Genomic DNA, 24,779 nt, shown 5'->3' with positions numbered 1-24,779 from the left:
CCTATAAAATAAAAGTTGACTCAAACAGAAAAACAAAACATTATAAAATCTGTAATTTATTCAACCATTTACATTTACAAGGGAACATATTGTCAACCATATAGATTGTATGTATTTGTTGTCAGTAGGAACAATATAGAATATTATATTTTCTAATGTAAGTGCTATAAAGACTGAAGAACTGGTACTTTACTTAAGTATTTTCAAACAAATCTTAACTCAAGGTCTACTTAGTGCTTTTCTGGGGCTTTCAACCACATCTCCTAATCTCTATATAACATTACATTACATTACATTAGTCATTTAGCAGACGCTTTTATCCAATAAGTGTATTCAACATAGGTATTCAAGAGAACTACTAGTCACCAGAAGTCATAAGTGCATCTCCTTTCTTAAACAAGCATCTAAGAGCATAAACCAGAGCAAAAGTATGAATACGAAAACAAACTAATATGAATACAATAAGTGTAACAAACTAATACGAATACAAACAAACTAATATGAATACAATAAGTGCAACAAACTAATATGAATACAATAAGTGCAACAAACTAATATGAATACAATAAGTGCAACAAACTAATATGAATACAATAAGTGTAACAAACTAATACGAATACAATAAGTGTAACAAACTAATACGAATACAATAAGTGTAACAAACTAATACGAATACAGTATATATACAATATATATACAACTATATAAACTACATTTCCTGCAGTGAATGCATCTGACAAGTGCGTTTTTTATTGCGCATTTAGATTTTTACAAACAAAATAAAAGAAGACATCATAAAATACAATTACAACATTATTTTTTCTTATTCTTAACTACATTTCACAACAATTACATTTGAATTGAATTCGCACGGGGGGACTAATATTTTACTATGGAGTATTTTAATTGTGGCATTAGTAGTTTTTCCACAACTTATTAATTAAGACATTTAAAAACACTTTTCTTAAGGTTGCAGACTTGGTGGTGAAACACAAACAACCCTGACTTCTTTTATTTTGAAAGAATACACCAGAAGAACCCATTTAATGGTTCTAACTTGACAACTATTTTCCCCAAATATCCATGCATGTTGTCCATCAGCTGGGGATGGACAGTTTAGGGAATTACCTGCAGTGACCCCTCCCCTTAACCCCCCACCTGATGGAGGTAAACAACACCTGCATGCAGAGGGACACTTGTGAACCGGACAGGGCCGCTCATCCGGGGGTTTTCCCAACACGCGAATCCGGGAAGAGCGACCCCAAGCCCGGGCAACTCAGCATGGACTTCCCGGTGTCTGTGGTTCTTCCTGCAGGAGGCACAGGAGAGAGAACAGGGCTGCAGACCCCCAAACAGTTCTGCTCCATTCAGGGTCGGCCACTCATCAGCTACACCATCCAGGCTTTTGAGAGGTGAGGAGAATTATGAAATGCAATAATGTTGAAATGTTATAAACCTTTTTTTTGTGTGTGTTTGACACATATCCAGGTACAGGTGAGCAGTGCACAGGTGAGACTTCTGCCTCTGCAGGAATGCAACTGAATGCACCACTTTCTGCAACATTTTTTTTTGCACATTTTGTTTTGCACTTCACTCCAAGTATTTGACAGGTTTAATTAGGATTATGCATGCAAAACCTATGCAGAGTTTATAGAATATGATGTTTTCTTGGGAATTAAACTAGCCAACAATATAAAAAAAAGTACAGAAGAAATAATTCAACAGTTAATTAGTGTTAGAAAATATGAGATGATTGTCAGAATGGGATAATGGTTTAGAGTCATTTATCATGCACATTCTGCAGCTTTTTTTAAAATGTCAAATATATTCATAATTCTAATTATTTTATGCATACATTTAGGATTATGATGTGATTTTTGCACATGGATGTACATACAGATGAAAGAGAGTTTGAGAGAGAATTTTAAAACCCTGCCCAATTTCTCACCTCCGCACTGCTTTGGAAAGTTGCAAAACATCTGAAATGTGTGTAGGAGGAGGTTCCAGATGTGGTTAAATGATCCGTCATGCACTTTGTCTGAAGCATAATGATGTTTTAACTCTGAAAAATTCAAAGTACAGACTGCAAACATTATATGGGTTCCTGTGTGTTCTGTGGATCATCAAAGAAACTTGATGTCTCCCTTTTTTCAATATCTGACATATCAAGGTACTTCAAACCATTGATGCACAAATCATATTAATTGGCAATATTTCCTTAAATCAGTCTTGCTCATTGATTTGCATTAATGTCCACACTGTGACATTACAATAACAGCTACCATGGTATGTGTATCCCTGTCACAGTGATTACCATATTGACTTACAGTACTATATAGTAAGATATGGACATGACCCCAATCATTTCTGCTGACCTCGATATTGCTGTTTACACTCAGGTAAACACTGTTGATGTGTTAGCGCTGTTAGCTGCGAGCCGTCGACATGTTGAGAGGCAATAGAAATGTTTCCAATCTCGTATAAAGCACCTTTTTAAAGGGTGCACTTGCTTTATTTTGCTAATATCTTATCATTCTGTGGCATGAAACGGTCTTAGAATTACAATATTATTGTTTATTGCAATTATTTCTTTAGCTTGAAATGATATCGTCCAACAAAATTAGTAATTGTGACAGGCCTAATTGTATGGTTTATATCACCCTGCAGTCCACAGTCATATCACCCAACTGCAACTCTACACCAGAAACCAGAGCAACATTAAACCAAACTATCTTCAAGCCTAGATGTGACTCGAGGTAAATGAGAAAACAGTTTTGTTGTAATGTGGGTGAACCGACCCTTTAATACTGTCTAATACCTGTTTACTGCCAGGTGTTCCTCTGAAAAGTCTGGTTTGGTAAAGTTGCTCCTAGATTTTGACTGCAGTTCATTACATTTCGGTGTTGAGTCTTTCTTCCACCACTGGAGGACGGACAGATTTCAGGCTCCATCACAGCTAAGAGTAGGTGGATGTTTGCACCGTGTGGTGATCACCGCCTGACCCTCATTACAACAACACAATAACAACCGGTGTTTATAATCACACACGTCTCCTCTTAGCTTATTGTCAGTGTTTACGTGTTGTAAGGAAATGAGTGCAGCAACATCCTGGGAGCGGAGAGCGGCACGGAGATGCTGCCTGTGTGGCCCGGGTGATTACAGAGAGGTCGAAGGTCGTCAGTGTCGCTCCTGAACTTGAATGTGTGTTTCAGTCAGATCCACAACCGGAGTCTGGTCACTCATGAGTAGGGATGCACCGTCTCAAAATGTCTTCCAGATGTTTTGTGATGTTGGTGGGACTTATTTTGCACAATTTTGATATCCGTATCACAAAAAAAACAACCGTTATTTACCAATACTTGATACCTTTACAGATTATTAGTCATTGTGATAATTTGTTGACCATTTCAGGCATTTTTTAAAGGAATTGCCTCTTTCAAGTCTGTAAACTCGATATGACGCCAGAGCTGGCAGAGATTTAGCGTAGCTTAGCATAAACTGGAAACAGGAGGGGTCGAAAAGCCAGCAAAATCACAACTAGTTGTTTTAACACTATTTGAATCGTGTCTCTGTTTTATGTCTCTTAAATCAAATTTGTTTGGGGTTGGACTGTTGGTTTGGAACATTTTGAAGACGTCACCTTTGGCTTTGAACTTGAACATTTTGTCAACATTCTCCAGATTAAATATGCAGAACATAATCAACAGATTAGTAACAGCCCTGTTTCCTAAATGTAATAAGATCTGGGTGTTATGCTCTGCCGATCGTCCGTGGTCTCTCTGACTTCTCGCCCGTCTAAAACAGAACTGTTCTCGCAGGGTGCCATGGATCCAGAGCGTCGTGGTCGTCGTGGCCAAAGAAAACATGGACCTGATGACGGACATCGTCCAGCGCTTCCAGCACAGGAAGGTTCGAGCGGTGCCAGGCGGCCCGACTCGTCACAGGTCGATCTATAACGGAGTCCTGGCTCTGGGGCAGGAGGAGGAGGAGGGGGGGGAGAGGTCGAAGGTGGTCATCATCCATGACGCCGTGCGGCCTTTTGTGGACGAGGACTTTCTGTACCAGATCGCCACGGCTGCTAAGGAACACGGGGTCAGTTTGATAAAAGATATTTTAACCAAAACATGTGAATCTTCAAAGGGATGGGGACTGAAATCCCTCCAACATGTTACATCTGCTGCTTTTTCTCATCCATATCAAGGATGTTTTATCATTTATCTGAACTGGATTTACCTTTTTCTTTTTTTTTGTTGGTTCATTTGGTCAAGTGACATTTTTGACACTGAATACATGAAAGACAAAACAATGTAAAGGTAAATCGTAGTATTAGAATGGTTCAACAACTATTCTGATAATGATTTCATTAAGAAGTGGCTCTGGTTCCAGCTCCTCAAATGTGACTATTTGCGGGCCGACCGGGCTGAATGCTTTGTCTGTCACATTGCTGCTTGCAGTTTTCTCTAGAAGCGCTCATACAAACAACTTTTCAGCCCTCCCCCTGCGTTTCCTTGGCTTCCTCGGCTTCCTCAGCAATACACCTGCCATGACATAGTTGCCTCTCATTCCCAAATCGAAGCTAATCAGAAACACGGGTGAAATACAGTCTGGTTCACCGTGAAAGAAAACACGTTCAAGTCTGGCTACTTACGTACAGAAACATCTGGGAAACACACTTAGCGGATGTATTTGTTTCTAAATAGGCATAAAAGTCGCTTGCCTTGACGTGTCCTCTTTTGGTTGTGAAAAACATTAATTGAATTAGTCAGTATTTTGCAGGCGGTAAGGTTATAAGTTAGCATGGCAAAAAACAACACAATTCGAGCCTATAGGGTATCCATTGGGGCCAGTTGACTCAAGGGTAGTTCGGTTTTAACGTTATGTTTTATGAACCAAAAAAAAAATCGATGAATCAAGTAAATAACTGGCAGATTAATCACTAATAAAAATAATTGTTTGTTGCAGCTTTATATAAGAAAAGATATCTGTAAATCCTGTGAAATGGGTGTTTGTCAATGATTTCGGACATTCCAGACAAAATTATTGATCGATTTAATAAAATAAGGTCAGGTTGATCTATAATTTAAATAATTATTGGTTGCAGCTCGTTAGAAGCCCAGGTCTTTTACTTGTCAAGTCGTTTCTGTGAGGTTAAACCTTGCAGATATCTGGAGAATACACTAGAAATGTGGCCTTAGCTCACTGCTAACATTCAATTTCTGCCCTGAGGAAGCGTTCAAAGCTCAGTAAATGTCAAAATGTGGTCATTATCATAATTAACCTTATCGCCAAAGCTCATTTGTGAATATGAGGTGGAGATGTGTAACCTCTGTGGACTGTCAGTGTTTCCAGTTGCACATGAAGACAGGATGCGTCTATTTCCAAGAGAGCAGCAGTTCAGAGGCGGATGGTCATCCCTCTACGAGTAGAGGAAACCGACCCCAAAATGCCAGAATTTCCTCATGCTTGGAAAACATAGTACGGCTAATTAAATCTCGCCTGTAGCTCATACTTCATTTCTGTGTGTAAACAAATCCGTCATGGTTTGCTGCATGGAATCAAACCTTTCACCTGGTGGAACGACGAGTTACCAAAACGCATCACACGCCTTTGCTTTGTGCGTCCCTGTGGTTCATTTTTCACCGCGCGGTGCGAACATAAACAAAATCTAAAAAAACACAACAAACAAAGTTTTCCAGTCGGGTTCAGAACCCAAAAGAGGAAAAACAGTTCTGGTGATCACACCTTTTAATGTCTCTCCATCTTATTTGTTTATCAGATTGACAGACCCCATCGCTCCCGGTGGTAGAGTTTATTCCATCGGTGACAGATGAAAAACATTTGGGCAGAAGTCACAGGGCCGCTGTGACAAACACACTCAGTCATCAGTCTCTTAGTGATTCATGGCCGAGACTCTGCTGCACGCTGGTTGTGAAGAAAGCAAGAGCTCCCTGACACGGAAGGTGCTGTGTGAAGAGCCTTCACAGCGGTCTGGTCTTCGTTATCGTGCCGCTGTCCACGCTCGTGGCAGAGAGCCGGCCTCCGCAGAGAAAAGCAGCAAATTATTTTTGATTTCAACAGCATGTTGTAACACGCAGAACACATGTTTGCTTTCCTTGCAATCGCGAGACGTTCTATTGCTCCTAGAAACTTTCTCCGATCATTCTATGGTCAAATATTATCTCAGAAATTTTGATTATTTTTGGATTTCCAAAAAGAACAAGCAGTGCGTGTTCTAGCTGCGCTGGTTAAGATGGATTTATGTTACGTTTTAATATGGCTGCGGTCTTGAAGTACGATCAGGGAAATGTTCTCTCTCTGTGAAATGTGCAGTTATGGCTGTACGGTTATCAAGATTATTTGAGAAAGAAAATCTTAACTAAATATATAATAATAAACTATAATTTCTTTCCATTTCTTCCAGCTTTCCACAGCATTTCATGATCCTTATTTGGGTTTCATGATTATGTTGTATTATATTGGGATGGCAGTTGTTAATCCTGATTTAATCTTCCAAAAACAACACTGCAAGTTTGAGATTTTATGTCAACATTTTGATTATTCTAACCTACAATGGACAACCAAATTGAAAAGTGTGGTTTTGCTACAGATGTTTGCTCTGACAACATCTGCTGCCCCCTCTTTCTCTGTTTATCGACTAATCTTTGTAAACTAAGATTTTTTCAAGTTGATTAGATTTTCTTTTTTCATGCTGAATGGCTCGTTTCACAGAATCTTCTGAACACATCTCTGGTAAACACAAGATTTAAAGTGGTGCTTTTGTGTGATTCTTTGTGGAGAAACTCAGTTTTCAGATCTGTTGATTAAATGAACTAAATCAAGCGTGAGACGACTGAGAATTTCTTTTTGGTGGAGGACCGCCCTGACTCTCTGATTTCAGACTGATTTCAGAATTTACCAGGGTTTTCCTCTCTCTGTACTGTAAACTTGTGTCCTCATACAGTTTATGATCACGTCAATCATTTGGTCTTCTGTATATTTTTACATCTTCTTGTAAACAAACACATTTAAATTTAGCTGTAAATCAGTTTTTTGGACAAAGTTTATTTACCGTCAAACTAAGTATTGTGACGACATCAAACTGTATGTTTTACTTTCTTTTACTTTTGAAAAACGCTAAAATCATTATTCATTCGGCAAATGATGTCACAGATTATGTTGCTCTTTTTGAGAGCATCTTTGAGACTAATTAAACCCTTTACAGAGCTCGTCTAGGGGCGCAACCTCTCTCTGCTATTGTAGTTGAAACAAATACTAACTGCTCTTTTTTTTTTTTTTTTTTTTTTTTTGCACCTAGGCATCAGGAGCTATCCGACCTCTCGTTTCCACGGTGATAGCCACCACATCAGAGGGCTACCTGGATCATTCTCTGGAGAGAGCCAAGTACCGAGCCAGTGAGATGCCTCAGGGATTCACATATGACGTCATCTATCAGGCCTATCAGCGGGTAGAGTCTGTTTTTTTACTTACGTTTTTGCAACTTCATCATCATCGTAGTGTGCAGGTTTTGGTTGCTTAGTAACGGCAGGCGTGACAGGAGCCCAACCACCCAAGCACCTTGGATAATAAGGACGAAAACAGCCCAGCTTGCATTTTCCACTCATTTTTAAATGCAACTTGAGAACGGCCCTTAAGAGTTTTGTTCTATTCATTCTGTGCAACAGAATAAGTCAAGCAGCAATCCAGGATTTTTTTTCCAGAGTTAATTTATACAACAGCTATATTTGTAAGAACCACACATTATATCAAAGTCCTGCAGCCGTGTGACGATTACTCTCAAAGCTAAAAACAATGACAGTCAGGTTGAGATTCATGCTCTAAAAATCACACCACTTAGTTGACAAAGGACTTTCTGGTGCTCATACATCATAACAGGCCTTTTTTTTTTACAGTCATTCATTGTTCAGCTGATGTGCCAGAACCTGCTGGGCTTCACTCTGTAGCGCTTGTGGCGTGGGCGCTATCGTTTTCACTCGGCCTGTGCAGCGTCTGGGAAAGAAATGACACCCTAATATATATTCTGCCACACAGCAGCAGATTAGTCTGTGGAACAAATGTGAACAAAGGCTCCGCTGGAAAATAGTGAGAGAAACAGAGGGAGAGAGCGCCGAAATTACATGGCACATTTAGGTGGAGTCGGATTAATGGTCTTTGCAGTGGAGCGCGTTTTTTAATACGTGTACCTGAAAAATGGAAAGAATTTATCCGCTGACGTAAAACCGTAAATATGTTGATTCTTCCCTGAAAGCAGGCTTATTGCTAAGACTTGGCAGGTCTTTTATAATGCAAGCCGACTTTATGTGAAATTTGAAATGCAGAAGTTGACCTTATTTATGTTTTCAGACACTTTGCTTTCTCAACCTTGACTCCGTTAGACGGTTTGTCCAATAGCCACTTTTTTTATTTTTTTTTTATTGAAGGACGCAGCAACCTTTGAGCTAAGAGCTGAAGTATGCCTCCAATTGGAGCCACATTTGTCCTCAGTTATTTTTACTCCTGGCACGTTCGGACCTTCAGATTGCTTTGAGAGCCCTGTTGGCTTTGGCGCTGGCCTTTTTCAGAAAATGAGCTCACATTTATGCCGCAGTGTCGAGTCGGACAAACCAGGGAGGTCGCTGGAGAAGAGAGAAGGTTTGGGGGGGGGCGACGCTTGAGAGTTTGTCCCCCGTCTCTCCTCTCTGTTGTTGTTCTCTACCTCTTCAACCTTTCAAAAGATAGGGAAAGTGTCAGGTTAGGACTTTAGGACATTTGCACGGTCGTAGCTTGACGTCCTTTGAGAGCAGAAGAAGTGTGTGTTGGAAAGACAAAAGGAGGGGAGACACTTTATCCAGTCCCCAGAGAAAGCTTTTGTACCGGGAGAAAATGCTAAAGGTTGAATTACCTCAAGACCTGAGAGCGTATTACTGTAACTTCTCTCTTCAGTTCCAGGAGACCCCTCTCTTCTATAGCTCGATAAAATATTACTCAGGTATAATCTCAGGTAGCCTGGTCTTGTCTTTTGTAGTCCGGACTGTATTTTTAAAGCAAATGAGCTCATCGCCTCGATCCAAACCTCCATGTGATCTGCACGATGTGAGCTTTCCCAGCTGTGAGTGAAAGCACAAATACAACGCTCATTGGTACGACAAAGAGTAGGAACTCATCTTAATTAAGATGAGGATTTATACTTTATGGTGAACATGGCTAAATGCATTCAGCAGATGATTCCTTCAGGAGTTCATGGGGGCCATAGCAGAGTTTGGAAAGTGAATATTGGACTTGCATATAGCCAATTGTTTTAACATTCAACAAAAAAAACTTTATTAGGTGATAAGATGGCAATGTTGTGTTTTTAGCTTCTATAAAAACATCTGTAAATTCAGCTTTATGTTTATTTGTCATTCAAATAAGTAACAGAGCAGGATATTGTTAAACCAAGAATAATTAAACAAGACTAAAAAACAGTTGTCTTTTTTTCGTCAACACATTGTTGGGTGGTACTCATAAAGAATTGTGGTTTGGTACTCAGCCCTACACACAACAACAAAATTCATCTTCGCTCAGAAAAAGAGTTTTAGTTCTGCCCCCTCTTAGTCGTTTCGGTCAAAGTCGACGGAGATTTATTTTGTTTGTTCTGTCATTCTTCTTTTTTCATGCTGAATCAATTATGTTCAAGAATCTGTGGATGAAGTCATCTAGACACTTTGTCGTCAAAATCCTACTAGTGTTGTAGAGTAGTTAGAATTTCTTTAGTTAAGGATGGCGCTAAAGATATTTCATACCTTTTTGTTTTAATTTTTTCCTTTCAGAAGTGACATTCAGCTGTTTAGCACAGACCTGACCTTCCTCTCTTTTGTAGCGTTCGCAGCCACAGTCATGCATGTTTTTGTATAACAAGTAACACATTTATTGAAGCTGTTTATCAAAGTCAATATAAGCATAACATTTGAATTTGTAGCATTTCCTTCCAATGAAATATACAAGAACCACATGTTCTTACCTACTAATTACTTGAAAAAAAAAAAGAGGAAAAATATAGTACTGGAACAAAAAAATGTCACATCTCTGCTGTTGAAAAGGGGCAGTTTTATAAGTTACTGCTTTTACGATGAAATTAAAGTACTATACTGTAAGTAAATTCCTGTGGGTCACACTGTTGTTGGCGTTAGGAGTGAGAGTTTAACAATTTGCGACTGAAATAAACAAGAAGCAACAGTTCACTACCATCACATCAGGCTCTAAGATAAAGGTTTTTTTGCATATTCACCAACAAACATCTGTCTCGCACCCACAGTTATACAAGAGAGCACATCACATCTTGCAGTACAACTCTGGGAAATGACTTGTGACATGAAACGACATTCAGAGAGATAAGAGTCTTACACGGCCAACGGCCCATCAACACCAGCTCCGAACACAAAACAAACGGCGTATGAAAGGCCTTCAGATATAATTGGTTAATATGGGTGGAAAGTTCAAGTTGAAGAAGAATTGCATTTCTCGAGGCGACGAAAAATATGATGCATGGAACCAAATGAGCTCAGGAATGTCTGGGAAAAAAAGAAGAGCCTTCTCAAACAAGTGGTGAATCAAAGAGTACACAGGAAGTCATATTCAGGTCTGAGCTGAGGCAATTCTTTAAATGTAGGTGTACAAAGTAGACCTTTCCAAGCATGGTTGATGCTGATATTGAAACAAATGGTCTTTCGATGGCGTTGATGGTTGGTCAATTGAAGGCTTTGGTGCCATTTGGTATCTCAGCAACCATTGGCCACGTCGTCATGAAATTTGTTTTGGATATTCCTGATCTGCCAAGGATTACTCCGCCTGACCTTTCCTCTACAACCATCTGGTCAAAATTTCCACATGCACATGAAGAAATTTCACAATATAAATTGGAGATCGGCGTGAAGTTTCAGGTTCCATTTTGGTCTTTTCATGGGGTTTCCCCCTAACGGCACCCTCAGACCAAAATCTCAAAAACGATATTTCACAATCCAATCGGCATGATTGCGATGAAACGTTAGCCGCATATTCAAGTTCACAAGGATAGGACATTAACCTTGAATTTTAAACTTTAACTCCTACTATTGCTTCCAATAATTCAACTTTGGTTTTGTTCTTTATACTTCATTGCTAGAAAGAAGTAGGAATTTTAGTCATGCTAGCGGTATGGCTTTCTGTCGGTCAGTCAATGACGTTCAAACTGAAGTATCTCAACAACTGTTTGATGGTTTGTAATGGAATTTTGTACACATATTCATGATCCTCAGAGGATGAATCTTTACGCCTTTGGCGATCCACTGACTTTGCCTCTAGAGCCACCCTGGTTTTCAGCAAATAACTATTGGATTGATTGCCGTGGAATTTGGTAAAGGCATTCATGGTCTCCTCACGGTGAATTGTTCTAACTTTTCGTGATCCCCTAACTTTTCCTCTAGTGCCATTTCAGGTCTAAATTACCTACATTCACATCAGTCTCAGCTCTTCTTTGTGAAAAGAAATTAGCAAATGCTAGAATATTAACGGGCTAAATCTAAAAATAAACATCAGCATGTTAGCATTGTCATTGTGATAACGCATTTTAGTCGCTGATGTTAGCATTTAGCTCCAAACACAGATGTTGCAGCCTCACAGAGCCGCTAACATGACTGAAGACTATTAATTGTGTTGATAATAAGCTCAATTTGGCTTTTAGTTTTTTTATTGAAGTTTATGTAATGGGCTGTCCAGTTAAATAACAGAAGAATCTAGAAAATTGCCAAGTATATGTACAGTTTTGACATCTAATCTACACACAGTGCGTTATAGATTAAAAGTGAGTTTGTATATGTAACCGGGCATCAGTTGCTGGCGGCCACTGGTGCAGTTCCAACACTGCAGTGGACCAACACAGTGTACCTCAGCTCCACTGAGTTGAGATGGAAATAAATTGTTGTCAGCAGTCGTCCACAGCCGCTCCTCTCCTTTGTGTCCCCTCCGCAGTGCAGTGAGTCAGACTTCGAGTTTGGCACCGAGTGTCTCCATCTGGCTCTGCAGTACTGTGGCACCAATGCCAAGCTCATCCAGGGGCCGCCAACACTGTGGAAGGTGAGCTGGCCTAGGGGCCCGGGTTTGGGTTTGGGGATTTGGTGACATTTTGGCTCGCACAGCTGTGTGTGCCCACTGCTGATTTATCATATGGGCACCAACAAAGCTCAAGGATTGAAATTGAGGGCTGCTGGCAGAAGAGGAAGCACCAAGATATTGAATGTGACATCCAGGATTAGCATGTAGAAATGAGTCTAAATGTTAATGTTCTGAATTTAACCCTCTATCAGATCATGTAGCGTTCTGGCTTAAACAGATACTTCGCCCTAATTACACAAAGACATATTTTTCTTGTTAGACTCGGTGTTATCTAGCCGTGAAGATCGTTTTGGTTTTATGTGCTGAGGCTCTGATATTTCTGCCTTTACTCCGGTATAATGGACATCATTTTACTTGTGGTTCTCAAAGCATTGAGAAGACGTTTTAGGACATTTTAAATAACAACTTGTCTTTCCAGAAACCATTACCGGGTTACTCTGGATAACTCTTAGTGGTGCTTCCCAACCTTTTCCTTGTAATAAATACCAAGTCATGTCTTACGTCGCCGGTTTGGTGTTTAGGAGTTGGTAGCAGCTCAATTGCTGATTTAGTTTTTTTTGATTGATTGATATTTCCCTTTTCGACCAAATAGTTCCAAGAATCTATGGAGCCATAGCAACTAAATCAGGAACTAAACATCGCCTTTGCTGCTTCTGAGCAACTGTGACAATAGTCCAATAAATGATTAAAAACAGGTGTTTCAGAAATGTTTAGAAGCTGTAAGAGGCAAAACCTTGCAGTATTTCTCAAGAAAAAGAAAAATGTAGAGAAAAAGTACAATAAATACATATTAATTTCCAATTTCCCTTTTCCTTTTAATTATGTTTTGACACTGAACCATTCTTTGAATGGTATTTTTTAATGCTTTGAGGAACCTAAATTAAATTCCAACCATCTTCGTTGTATTGGCTCGGTGAGATACCTTTCAGAGGCAGATATCTGAAAATCTTAGCACATAAAATCAAAACTATCTGCATTTCCAGACACCTCAATGGATGAACATGTTTTTCTATTTCTAATTTGGGTGAACTGATCCTTGTCCTCCAGGTTACCTACAAACGGGATTTGGCTGCTGCAGAGTCCATTATCAAAGGTGAGTTACCTTCTTTATACATTTTCCATCATCATCATTTCCTGTACTGTTCATAGTGGGCTTTTTCATCTTCTTATGTTCTATACACACATGATGAATCCATGTAGACGTGTATACATGAAAGGTTTAAGGCAGGAGGTCTTCTCAGACAGGTTAAACGGTCAGAAATTAGCAGTGTGAGAGTGTTTGTCTCTTTTTGTAGAATATGAATAACGACCCAAAAATCACCGCTCTCTGTTCCGAGAGGGATAAATTCTGTGTGGCATTGTTCAGCTCTGCGCAGAGCAAGTCAGGACAAGAGATACTATCACAATCAGAGACATGGAAATAAACACAGCCCTATATTTAACCCCCACCAGCACCTGGACCAACAGTTACCTGTTTGATGATGGCACAAGGTGCACAGTGATTATTCCCAGAGCCTCTGATGTGAATGAATTCATTGTGTGTGTGTGTGTGTGTGTGTGTGTGTGTGTGTGTGTGTGTGTGTGTGTGTGTGTGTGTGTGTGTGTGTGTGTGTGTGTGTGTGTGTGTGTGTGTGTGTGTGTGTGTGTGTGTGTGTGTGTGTGTTTTTTTCTTATTTATTTTTTTAGAGACGACGTGGAAGAAAGTTCTCACATCTGTCAGAATGAGAAACTGTCATGTATTTCAGTTTTTGTGTGTGTGTGTTTGTGTTCCTGTGCGCCCACACATACTTTCATATGCGCGGCTGTGTGTGTGTATGTGTGTGTGTGTGTGTGTGTGTGTGTGTGTGTGTGTGTGTGTGTTTGGGTCCTGGTTAGAAGTGTGTGTTTGTGTGAACACTTATGAGCCGCATTCTCAAGAGATTACTTTTTAAGTGAGGCAGCCGCCCTGGAGGTCCTCAGTTTCTTGCAGCTGTGGCTCTGATTGGTTGATGTTGTTTCACAATGTTGACAAGTTGGCCATCTGAACTTAACGTTGATTAAACTATAAACTTATTTTTATAAACTTTTGTTCTGTTTTCGAAAATGAAACACAGTTGCTAAGTAGGAGGTGCTCTTGCCGGCGCTTAGACTATGTTACCTGACAGTTGGAGCACTTCTACAGCATGAAACTCTGTAAAAGCATCAGTACAAAAGATAAAAAGATAAACAACTAGAAAATATGTGGTTAATTGATTAAAATGGAAGGGACATGCCTGTGTACATTGAACTGCGTAAATGCACAGCTAACGGTGGCTAAAAGCTAAATATTATGCTGTTGAGAAAACTGAAAACACAATCTGCATCTTAAATGAATTTAATTCAAATTCTGGGATATTTAAGGATGAATTCAGAAACTATGGCGACGCGTTTCATTCCCAAATTAAACAACAAATCTCTTTGAATCCACTGTCACTCTGATTCATGCCCCTGATTGGCCTCTTCTCCATGACATCATGAGCTCATATGTACTTTAAGCCGAGCAACCTGCCAAAAAAATAGACCAGTTCTTTGTTACAGAGTTAAAATTGTTACTACTGGTGATGTCATAGCCAGAACCTTTTTTCTAGGATCTGTTTTTCTAGCCTGGTGGTGATGATTTCAGTTAATTATTTGTGTAAAGCTTATCTAAAGGACCTTTACTGAAGGAACCAAACTACGACGTGCCTGTTTGTGTTCATGCACACAAATCCATGAAAGGAATTTTCTCAGTCACGTGTGTTTCTCTTGCAGACTCTCTATCGCGGTCGGCCTGTGTTATCACAGGTGGATCTGCACGCGCTGCCACGCTGGCTGAAGCCCTCCAGAAGGCTGTGGGAGCTCTCGGAACGGTAAGAGTCCGTCACTCACAGCTAATTTCAAGTGCTGGTTATGGTCGATGACAGCATAACGGAAGATCCCTGAGACTTTTGCCACTTTTATTTTCCTCTATCTCACCGTCCCTGTACTTCCGATCCAACAACAAACTCGATGTGAGCTCCACTTGGGTGGCCCCGGCGGTGAGACTCACCATCTGCGGTCAGACCCTCTAATGGAGTCTGTCTGTGGCATCCACTCTCTGCAACTTTCCCTCATCCTCCTCCTCGTTTTCACCCTCCATCCTCAACCTCCACCTCTCACTCCCCTGCATGCAGGAGAGCAGATGGCGGTCATATTTTCTGTGTCGTGGGAGTTGATTAATTGAGTGTTTAGCGATGAGTTCTTGCCTCCTCGTCATTCTCTTTTCACTTCTGCTCAGACTTTACAACATCACAGTTTCCACCACGGTTCACATCCTTCTCTTTTCACTCTAAATAATTTTTTTTTGTGCACATCAAAGTCCCCATGTTGCAAACATCCTCCTTTTTAATTTGCTAAATTGTTCCTAATAGACGATGGAAAACAGTATCCATATGCAAAACAGTAAGAGTGACAGTCTGAGATATTCAGTCTGACGGCACAGACCACATAGAAGGTCCACATGTGAAATGTTCTGACCGCAACAACTGTTGGGTTTCCCTTGACCAAGCCACGTAACCACTCAACTCTAGCAACCTTTTGTGGGATCGCTCTCCCAGGACGGACAGACATGCAATAGTCGTGTTCTTCAGAAAGAATTCAAAGCCAAGTTTTGAAGAAGAAAGTGACGATCTGACGAGCAATGATGGTCGATGTATTAGCTGTAAGAATTAGATTTGAGACAAACAATTGAACCCAACAGTGAAGGTGTTTGACTCTATGGAGGTGCCACCTGGTAGGGAAAAGCTTATTGATCTCAGGTGGTTGGACATAAAATCATGAATGCTTTCCACAGTTTTTCCCTATCTCTTCAGTTGCGCATCGATGTTATAGCTCAGCCACGAACTGAAAGTGAAACTGGGATCGTTTATTGTACTTATATATACACATATATATATGTGTGTGTATATATATATATATAAAAAAAAACAGGAATATGTAAAGACAGATTTCAGCCGTTGTTTTGAGGAATCAAATATTGTAGGTTTATAGAGAAAATGTGCGTTTCTTCTAGACGTCCACCTGGACTAAAGGATGGAACTGATTTTGGGGGTCAAGGGTCAACGGCACTGTGATCTAATGTCGGTCCCATTCTTGTGATGTCTGAGGACTGCCTGGAGTGAAGGATGAACAAGGATGAACCGGTTAGATATTTGAGGTCAAAGGTCACTCTGACCTCACCAACACACGTTTTTGGCCATGACTCAATGATTCATATGCTAATTATTAAAATTTCACAGAAATGTCCAATAGGATAACTTTAAGGCGGTAATTCTAGTTTATTTAATGGTTACGGAACCTGTGATTTCATTCAGAAAAGAAAAGAAACAATACAAGCTTCGCAAAATGTTCTAGAACTTTTGTATTGGATCAGATCGTACAGGTGTTTGTGATATTATGTCCATCCCTTTATGTGCTTATATTTGATGCCCATCACTTATTACTGATCTCCAGAGCAGACAAATCACCCACACATGGCTTCATGTATTGAAATGTGTTTCCTGGATCATCCTGATGTAGATATAAATTCCCCGTGTGAAGGTGTTGACAGGGGAAGAGGGGGAGGCAGAGCACGCCGCATTACACGTTTCCATGTTCCAGCATGATCCACACAGTCCATCCTCCTTTATACTCGCTCCAAGTCCTTCATCATCCGGTGTCAAATGTGCAGATATGGCCGTCCGGTGGTGGACCGGGGGCCCCACAGATGGATTGGACTCGGTGTCGGTGTCTCCTTGGATCGGCTGACTGGAGCCTTTCCAGTCCGCTCTCAGGTGGCTGGTGTTTTTCCAGTGCGCGTGTTTCGGAATCAGATACATCCTTTTTCAGGGAGTTTTGGAAGGAGGAAGAATGGAGGGGGAGATTAAAGGAGAGTGGAATAGGCGGAGGACGAAGAATGACCTTTGTCCAAGTGCCATTATGTAAATCTAATACAGGGGTAACAAAGCTGGACCGTCCAGACAGTATTGTGTTCGTGTGTGTGTGGAGGATTTGGCTGCATGTGCAAGACTGACACGCTCACTAGAAATATGATTAAGGTATTACTTTCCCCTTTTGATACATAATTATGAGCCATCTACTATTCCAACATTTGGCTTCAGTGAATTTGGATCAAAGGCTAAAATCCAGCCAAGTAGATATTTTATGGCCCAACCTATATAAACAAGGAAAGTATTTAATAAGAAAAAAGGCCAAATCACCTCCTCTGTATTCTCTCCTTTATCACTAACCCTTTTATCTTGATTTATGATAATATTCTTATATCAAGCCCAGATCAAACACAATGCTCAGTCTCATGTTTCAACTTAGAGACGTTTTTTAATGATTGACCTCAACCTATAAGAGGATCAGTCATTGAGGCGTAGTGGAAGGAGCATTGCTGAGCAGACACCATGCCAGGAAGAGAGCTTTTATTGTCCGTCAGCCCCTGATAGTGATGAGTAACGGGTTCAGAGTTAAAGCTAGCAATTAACAAAAGTTCAATCGGGTTAAGGTTAGGCCATCAACTGTTACTGTAGCTGCTGTTAGTCTCCATCATCATGCCACCTCAGGGTTAAATATTTAATTAAGTAAATCATTTATTTTCACTCCTGTGGTAAAAGTCTGTCTCTGCTTTATGTAGCAATGCTCGTCTGTCCTTCGGTCTCTCCTTACTTCTTTGGTTGGGACTGAAATATCTCAAAAACTATTGGACTGATTCATGTTCCCCAGAAGATAAACCATCTCAATTTTAGTGATCCCCTGACTTTTTTCTCCAGTGCCACCATAACTTTGATATTTGCTCTTTTGACCCCTATCGGATGCATTGTAATGCAATTGCTCCCTTGCTTTTTCATCAAAAGCCATTATTAGTTCAATATTTTTATCCGTTCAATACTTGGAATTATTACCGAATACCTGGAAAACTAGTGGCATTCCCACTAGGCTCAGCTGTGCATTGTGTTAAGTACAAATAAGTGTATGTTAGCATGTTGAATATGGAAAGCATTATACCTGCTAATGAGTGTTTGCGTTCTGACGTTAGCATTTAGCTCAAAGCATCACTTTGCCTAAATACAGTCTAACAGAGCTGCTAGGGTTGCTTCAAACTGAGTCTCCTTAAGCCTTATTTAAAATACCAGCCAAAGTTATATTTTATCAAATATGGGATGATGGTAAATGCTAAGACGTAGTGTAACAGTAGCACAAGTAGAAAAGGGTCCTAGAGTCAGCAAACTGACTCAATAATGTCATTTAAACAGCAATTTCTACTAAAAGTTAGCTAACATTAGCTAATATTGACCACCGGATCACTCAGCTACATGTCCTACCAGACCATTTAAGGCAAAACTTTTAAATGTGTTGATTAGTGTTGATTGTATTGCTTATAGTGTAGATTTTTATTTGTCAGATCAAAAATGTGTTATATAGTCCTTAAAGCTGCACTAATACTTTTACCTGGGCAGAACAAAATGGCTGACTATTGGTTAGTATGGCGAACGCAGTGGAGCATTTAGCAACTAAAGAGTCAGATATTTTCCCTCAGGAGTTAATGGAGACCTACAAGAACTAAAAGAAAGTCAATATTGGACTTTTTTTGTCTGGTTGCCAGAAACAGGACTCTTAATGAAATTCTATTGTTGCTGTGTCATTACTGGATGTGTAGATTAGCCACTGTTTGCTTACACATTTGCCATAACAACTTTATGAGGTGATAAAAAGTTTTTTGTCACAGCTTAATTCCACTACAATAAGCAGCCATTCTTATTAAGTATATTTTGATGAGATATTTTTGTGTTTAAACACCACATTGTTTTAAATTAAACACTTAAATCTCTTCCTTAACACATTTAAAATTAATTTCCAAGGGGTAGCTCACTGCTGTGTTGAGCTCTTTGTTTTTCTTGCGTCCTCCAAGTGGTTAGGTCGTCGAGCCTCCGTGGCTTCTTGGCTCTCCAGGCCATGCCGAAATTTAAATAAACAATTCTGGGATTTCATGCCCAACCTGGTTTAGATCATGTCAATTTTTTTAAACCCGGCAAATCTACATTTCGGACTGAAATGATTTCCCTCCCCGAAGCCATGGGCAGTTATCTTTCAGGACCAATTAACCCACCGACATGTGTTTCTTATAACCATTTCAAATTTCCTATGGCTTTCCTGTTATTTTAACGGGTACAACAACTGTATCTCCATGCCAAACTCAGCCTGGATGTTTATTTCCTGCATGTGTGAAATTGTCGGACCAGGCTGTAATTAGAGACACAACAACAAAGATAAATGTTAAACAGACACGGAGGACACGGCGTGCTATTCGGTTGCCTCATGTCACCCGTGTGCCAAGGTCGGAACCGACTGGATAAATCAGGACCAAAATGTCCTGGTTCTTTTGTGCAAAAAAGCTTTTACGATTCTTGGCCATACGTCGGCCTTTGACTCAATTTGCAGCGTAATGAAATTTAAGTTGGCTCGTGTCTGTTCGCTGTCCCCGGCTTTTGAATATGCAAGAACTTTCCTGCCGTTTAAGAAGTATAAAATGAGCCCAGAAACACTTTATTCTTTGTAATCTCCTCCATTTTGTTCTAATAAGCTTCTGATTACAGTTGATGGAAGTTGGCCACTCAGTTGCAAACTCCCTAAATGTGTTTAGATTAGTTTATAATCATAAAATCTTTCATGGCAGGAAAAACAGGTGGGCGTACTCTCTCACATTAAATGATTGAAGAAGTGGCTGAAAGAAAAACCAGAAGCCTCTTGACCTTTCTTTGCACTGAAGTCAATCCGTCACTCGACATCAGAAGCATTAGGACAGCCGTACTGCAGCTCTAGCTTAAAATGTTATCACTCAGGATCATATAACAAGCAGAATGTCAACTGCATATTTAACATCAGGCTATCTCCATCTTACAGGAGCTGGATGTCATCCCAGATCTGATGGGAGGAAACGGCAGGTATCTGTTAAAGGAGTGGAACTTCATCCAGGTTTCTGTAAGTTCTGATTTTAAGCTAAACCTTTCTTAGAAATGAAAAATCTCATCTCAGGGTATATTTCATCTGTTCTGGTTAAAGGAGGGTCTGGACTCTCTAAAAGCTTCTAACATACTTTTTTATCTTGATGGTCATAATGGAGAAATTCAATTTTTGCTCTGAAAATTCTTATCTGCTTTCTGGTGTCCTCGGCCTCCAGGTCAATAGTTCTTGCCTGTCTGAAGTGGAAGCAATGCTGACAGATTTGGAGGCAGCGAATCGGGCTCTTCTCCATCCGCCGGTCATCATTTTGGTGAGTTCATACGCAGATACTGCAGCCAAGGTTATGCAAAAAAGACTGCCTCGCTGGCGGCCGAGACTTGAACATTTGTACCAAATTTCATGGCAAATGATCCAATATGTTGTTGGTTTCACTCAAAAACCACGAAAATGAACCTTAGGGTGGCTCAAGATGAAAGGGTAAGGCTCCACCAAAGTCAGTAGAATGCCATCAATTTCATGGTAATTCATCCAATAGTTATTTCAGTCTGGGATGTGATGTGATTTACTGTGATGTACTGACTGATGGACCGTCACTGCAACCAAAGCCACCTGAGATTTCACATGAATCTTAAACTCCCCAGACTGCAGCCCTTGTTGTTGTCTGAAGAACTGATTTACAAACCAGTGAAGAAGAATGATTGCATAGATGATGGGAGTTACAGGAGCTGTCCCGCATCAACAGCACAGCAACTCTGGCATGCAAAGTTACGGGGAGAAAACTTGAATTCGTAAAATCCAATCTCAACTTTTTTTAATTTGGACCAGTGGACCAGTGCCCAGATTAAAACTTGGTAACGAGGCCAACAGAACCTGGAAAGTCTGCTCTCTGTGATTCTGTGATGTGGGTTTTAACAATAAAAAAACCCCCTCCAATTTAATAAGTACAAATGTCACACAGTATTACTTGATTAAATAGCTGCCTTGATTGGTTTTTGGTATGCTGGCCTCCCAATAAAGCTGTAAGTCACATTCATTAGTACAGGACTTCTAAAAAATCTGTGCAAATCTTAATTACTTTCCTGAACATTTAAAGGATTTTACATGAGGGAAAAGCTTTCTGTGTGTGTGTGTGTGTGTTTTTAAAAAAAAGAAAATGTATTGACTGTTTTGCATCAGTCTATCACCAATTTCTACAACACATTAAGTCTTCACAGTCATCTTGCATGTAGTAGTTTCAACCTGTAGACCTATAGTTATAAATATGGACGTAGTCTCTGTGACGTCATCATAGGTTTCTGAAGAGCTGTTGGAAAGCTCAAAGTGGCATCTTGGCAGTAGACAAACATCAGCTGCATCATTTTCTTATTTTTTTTTATGCGAGATTAAACACACGATAGTTAATAAACAGCTGAGAGATAATAGCTCTGTTTCTATTTAAGGAGAAATAACTTTTAAAAGTCAAGAGTTTGCACTTTTTACAAGTTATGAGTGATTATTATTCCAAGAACTATAAGAATAAGTTGTTTTTTTCCTAAGTGCTGGTGGAACAGCCTGCATCAGGTTTCAGGCCTTCAGTGCGTGTTTTTAAAGAGTAACTGTGTCTGTGTGTACTGGAAGTGAAACAAGTCTCACTGTCGTTTCCCACACTTTGAATGAACTTTTCTTTGCAAGTTCTTGAATACAGACATCTGGCGCAGGATGGATTGAGTTTCTTCGAGGTACGTGTACTACACAGAGAGCCAATCTTTGTCTTTTTTTTTTTTTTTCGCTTGTAAAAACGTCACCTGTAGCTGTTTGGAAACCGTACACCTCCGAGGAGAGCACCGCCGCTCGGCCTCGCTTGCGACTCGCCGACGTCCCCCTCCAACAGAGTAACACTGAGCTAAGAGCTCACAGGGAGAAAACTCGAGAACAAACTGATCAAATCTGATCAAAGAAACATTTAAATATTTGTGAAAGGCCTCTAAAAGCTCTCTTTTAATTTGGAAAATTTTTACTCAGGAACCAAAACAATGACAGGTAATAAGAAAAAAATAAACCTACAGAGGGCCGATTTCTACAACAAACAAGTCTCAATCACTGTAAATGTCACGCAGCATTACTTCACTGAAAACCATTCTGTTTTTATTTGTTGAACAAAGTTTTCAATAAAGACTTGAACACACATTCATGTATTCACACATGTAATCACACAGACTGAAGCTGGGTTTTAGTGGGATTGACTCCCTAAAAAAGCATTTCAGAGTTCCCACAGCTCCCACTAGCAACATATTTCTGTTCTACACACCGGTTCAACCAAATCGCATTGCTAGGCAACAGCTTGAGTCCATGTTGACTTCCTGTCAGCGGATGTCATTGACATACACTGCAACAAAGGCTCAATGCGTCATTGTGACACCATTTCTAATTTTGCAAGAACCGGTATTGAAGTCGACATTTACAAAGGCAGATAAAATGTAACCTACTGCCAATAAAATTACACATTATCGCTATTATCTAGGTTGGCTAATGTTAGCCCTCCAGGAAAACCAACCCTAAATCTGTTAATACAGTACTGCTAGCTAATGATATAGCTAGCAAACACATACACATACTTGGCTAGATGACTAGTGTGAATGTAAATCACTGAGGCAAACTTCAGGCATTGTAGGAAAGGGGAAAGTCCTTTATTTATCTTACTTTGAGAGGCCCACCAGTTATAATCAGAGCCATTATTATTATTATATTCCTTTATTGATCCCCATGGGGGAAATTCGGGTGTTGCAGCAGCTCAACTACATAGAAACAGATAATAAATACACATATTATACAATAAAATAAAAAATATAAAAATAAAATAAAAATGTACAGTATATCAAACAAGTCTCATTAATAAATTGATCTGGTTATAAATTGATAATGGTTTGGTTGTGTAGCTGCTGGACAGAGCCATTATCTGTTTGGAGACCAATAACAAGGGAAACACACACACCTTTGGATTAAAATTTCTTTTTTTTAATTGGTGGAAAAAATGTTTTTAGTCGAAGGAGAAGCAACACAGATATGATGGTTAATTCGGAACTGCTGAAAAAGCTACTGCATCTGTAAAGTTTAAGTCAAAGGGCATTTAAAGGAAAACAATCAATTACTATAACTGATCACACAGAGTTTACGTTTCCCTCCCTGTATAACATGATTTCATGGTCACGTTAGAATGTGTGTGAACTGTCTGGGAAGTTGTGACTACGAGGAACGAGAAGCAGCCTCTTGAGTTTCACGGTTATAAGTGATGAAGCCTAGTTCAGCACAAATGTGTTTTTCTAACTTTTGTAATTCGCAGAGGGCTGCTGTTAGATTGCACACGTAGCGCGTTATTTATGGCAGCTTTGATCACATGGACGCGATCAGTGGAGGGGTGATTGAGTTTGAAGTGTAGCAGGCAGCCTGGAGGGCAGAGAAGCAGACTGGCTGATGGAGGTCACCGTTTCAAACCTTCTGTGAAAATGAGGTGCTATGGCCTTGAGCGTTGGATCCAAACAACGAGCCCCATGTTGTTGATATTAGCACCTTATGTCTCGTGTTGTTCAGGTATCATAAATCTGTGATTGATGTCTGTTCCAGGAGTTTTTTATAGTATGTAGCAGACACTTTTTTTCTTAGTAATTGGCGGTTAAAATAACATGTCGATACACCTTGAATATATTTCTGCATGACAGTTTAACGACCGAACAACAATTCTTGTGTTTTACACTGTGTTAGCATTTATTTTAGGGGAGAAACTAAGATTGAAGGGTTATGAACAAACTTCATTCACGGAAGAAAATATATGATTGATTGTTTAAACACTGTCACCCTTTCTTTTTATCGGTAAATGCTCATTGTAAATGTGCATTTACTGATGGAGGTAGGTTTGTTATTTCTCTTCTTTCATGGCCATCATACTCTCATTATGAGGAACGGACTCCAAAAAAATCTGACATTAACTGCTTATGTTTTAGATCACCAATAACAATTGCTGTTGTTATACTCTCTAGTAGTTGCTGTATAAATATATTAATGTATTTTCTTGTTGTAATTAGCCAAACGTGCACTATACAAAGTACTTAACATCTCCAGTAGATAACTTTTTACATGTTACAATTTGTTTTTCCACAGTTACTTAGGTTGTTCCACCATTTTCGATACTGGGGATAATTATTGCAAAGAATTTAAATGGACATTAACACTTCCGTTTGCAAAAAACAAGATGGCGATGGCCAAAATGCAGAACTCAAGGCTTCAAAAACCCAGTCCACAAACCAATGGGTGATCTCACTGTGACCAGTACACTTCTTTAATACAGTCTGACAAAAAACATTTTTGATTTATTAATTAATGCTGTTGTTGATGGACATGTTTGTGTTTTGGAACTCAGTAATTCATATTGTCGGTGAAAGTATCACTGTCAGTGTTTCAGTCGACTCCTAGCCTGGAGGTTTAACACCCTCTAATGTGCTGAATCATCACTTTTCAAACGTTTCATACACCACCTGTTGACAGCAAACGTCTGATTGATATTCAAGTATAAGTGTAATAATTGCACGTTCAGACACATTTGAAACAATTCTCCTGACTATAGCATCTCACTGCTGCAGTTTTTTTAAGGACATATGACAAAATAATTACAGTAAATAAATCTTGAGTTAAGTTTC

The 24,779-nt window shown here is 39.7% G+C and overlaps 1 protein-coding gene across 1 annotated transcript in view; it reads left to right on the top strand.

The window, feature by feature from the left end:
* Positions 1-1,060: 1,060 nt before the first annotated feature.
* Positions 1,061-24,779, top strand: part of crppa (CDP-L-ribitol pyrophosphorylase A) — a 41,960-nt gene continuing 18,241 nt past the window's right edge. The window contains exons 1-8 of the mRNA XM_054621815.1: positions 1,061-1,412; positions 3,819-4,092; positions 7,316-7,465; positions 11,983-12,087; positions 13,174-13,219; positions 14,896-14,993; positions 20,050-20,127; positions 20,327-20,419. Of these exons, the coding sequence (XP_054477790.1) occupies positions 1,162-1,412; positions 3,819-4,092; positions 7,316-7,465; positions 11,983-12,087; positions 13,174-13,219; positions 14,896-14,993; positions 20,050-20,127; positions 20,327-20,419 (1,095 nt within the window). The 5' untranslated portion in view covers positions 1,061-1,161. The remainder of the gene's footprint in view (positions 1,413-3,818; positions 4,093-7,315; positions 7,466-11,982; positions 12,088-13,173; positions 13,220-14,895; positions 14,994-20,049; positions 20,128-20,326; positions 20,420-24,779) is intronic.

The sequence above is a fragment of the Anoplopoma fimbria genome, chromosome 20 (assembly GCF_027596085.1).
Source record: "Anoplopoma fimbria isolate UVic2021 breed Golden Eagle Sablefish chromosome 20, Afim_UVic_2022, whole genome shotgun sequence".
NCBI classification, from domain to species: Eukaryota; Metazoa; Chordata; class Actinopteri; order Perciformes; family Anoplopomatidae; genus Anoplopoma; species Anoplopoma fimbria.
Note: the sequence above shows the minus strand (reverse complement) of the source record. Positions and strands in the feature narration are given on the sequence as shown.